The following is a 1717-nucleotide window of genomic DNA, read 5'->3' on the forward strand; positions in this document are numbered from 1 at the left end:
CCTCCCTCCCCCCCTCCCTCCTTCCTCACCACTCCGGCCTGGGAGGGATACCTACTCTCTGTCTGCGTCGTTGCCGTCCTTCCCATGTGCGTCATTCCCTTCCTTTCTGAAGCTCCACCCCCATTCATCTCCTCCACGATTTGCTTTCCTCCTCCTCCCTCTCCCCCTCGTCTACCGCTGGTCGCCTCACCTACCACCTCCCGCACCCACCCCGGCTCAACAGCCGGAGAAGATGGCGAGGACAGACGCAAAGGCACCATGCGTGCAGTCAGCTCCATCAAAGCCGTCGATGCGTCCCAGCCTTGTCGCCTTAATTGTCCCAGAGCGCTCTTCACGAGTAAGGCCCGACGGGCTTCCTCAGGTGTGAGACCATAGCATTCCATGACCGCATGGAGCTCCGACGTGAGCACAGGCTTTGTTTTATGGTACGAGGATGTCGACACTGCATTTGATGGGGCGTCCGGGGAGGTGAGTCGCGCCAGTAGCTTTTCCACGGCAGCCGCGCGAGGAAGGCCATCGTGGTGTTGAAGACGCCGCATCTCTTCTTGCACAGCTTGCCGAAAAAGACGAGTTTGGGAACGGGCGAGCGTGCCCGTCCAGAAAAGGGACGACGGGCTGCTTAAGGTGGCGTTGGTGAGGGTGGAACACACGGGTTGTGGTTGTTTGGGGTCACGAGCACCACTCCAGTCGGGCATGCTCATGATCGAGAAGAGTGAGGAATTCAAACCCTCCTGTTTGGTAGGGTTGAAAAAAGGGAAAAAGTGAAGACAACCCGCCGCAAAACTTCCACCATGGTACGAAAAGACCTTGTGGCACGCCATGTGGACGTGGTGGGTGCCAGGTTATCCGGCATGTGCGCTTTTCTCGTGTGTTTACGACTGTCTGAAGATAGAGCGCTGGCGGCTCTCGGGGTCCTCATCGCGACCGTCACTACTGGCAGTCGTTTCGAGCAAATTTATCCGCGCATTTTACAAATTCCACGAGAGGGTTCATTCCCACACGTGTGTAGCAATGGCTTCACTTCGTGGCGAATCTTGTGCTTCAGGGATGCGTGCGAAGTTTGCGACACCATGGAATCGAAAAAGTTACAGTCGTGCGTAGAGACGTCTCCACCTCACTAGCAAGTAGCTTACCGCCGGTCATCATAAACCGATGATGAAAAAAGAACAGATTTCTCACCACTAAACCCTTCGTTATGACACGCATCACAGGCTCACCGCATGCCTTACCCACGCACGGCGACAAAATGCCTCCTGCCACGTGCTAGTGCAGCCGTGGGCATGTACGAAAAGGTCACTCGACGTAGTACATCGCAAGCGGCCATTGGAACTGCTGCCTCCCCTCCCTCCACCCCAACATTTATAAAGAAAACAAGCCCAATTTTGCCCTCCGTCACGTCACCTCCCTCAATTGAACCTAGGTACGTGCAGGGTCTTTCCCTTGTTGGGAAAACGTGTTTCTAGCGGCGTTCATCTTTCTCTCCACCGCGGGGAAGGGACTGATTCTTTACCCAGCTGGTGCTGATGAACAATTTGCCGATGCACACACACACACCCTTTTCTTTGCCACCACCACGCACAGATACACGCGCAGCTCTCCTCGTGGGACATCCACGGTTCATGGCAATTACACGACCGTGCTGGGGCGGAGGTACGCCTCAGCCACTCGACTCGTCCCCGCTTGTCACCTTACCTCGGCCGCCTCCTCCTCCTCCTCC

The 1717-nt window shown here is 56.2% G+C and overlaps 2 protein-coding genes across 2 annotated transcripts; one reads left to right on the top strand and one right to left on the bottom strand.

Moving 5' to 3' along the window:
* Positions 1-56: 56 nt before the first annotated feature.
* NGA_0483400 (uncharacterized protein) lies at positions 57-701 on the bottom strand (the record flags this gene model as incomplete). The annotated part of the gene is made up of 1 exon (XM_005853453.1): positions 57-701. A coding segment is annotated over one exon (645 nt), but the record flags the coding sequence as incomplete, so codon positions are not given.
* Positions 702-1207: 506 nt separating this feature from the next.
* NGA_0483200 (uncharacterized protein) lies at positions 1208-1714 on the top strand (the record flags this gene model as incomplete). The annotated part of the gene is made up of 2 exons (XM_005853451.1): positions 1208-1420; positions 1582-1714. Coding segments are annotated over exons 1-2 (333 nt in total), but the record flags the coding sequence as incomplete, so codon positions are not given.
* Between the last annotated feature and the right edge of the window lie 3 nt (positions 1715-1717).

This window comes from Nannochloropsis gaditana (genome assembly GCF_000240725.1).
Source record: "Nannochloropsis gaditana CCMP526 unplaced genomic scaffold scaffold884, whole genome shotgun sequence".
Classification (NCBI taxonomy): domain Eukaryota; class Eustigmatophyceae; order Eustigmatales; family Monodopsidaceae; genus Microchloropsis; species Microchloropsis gaditana.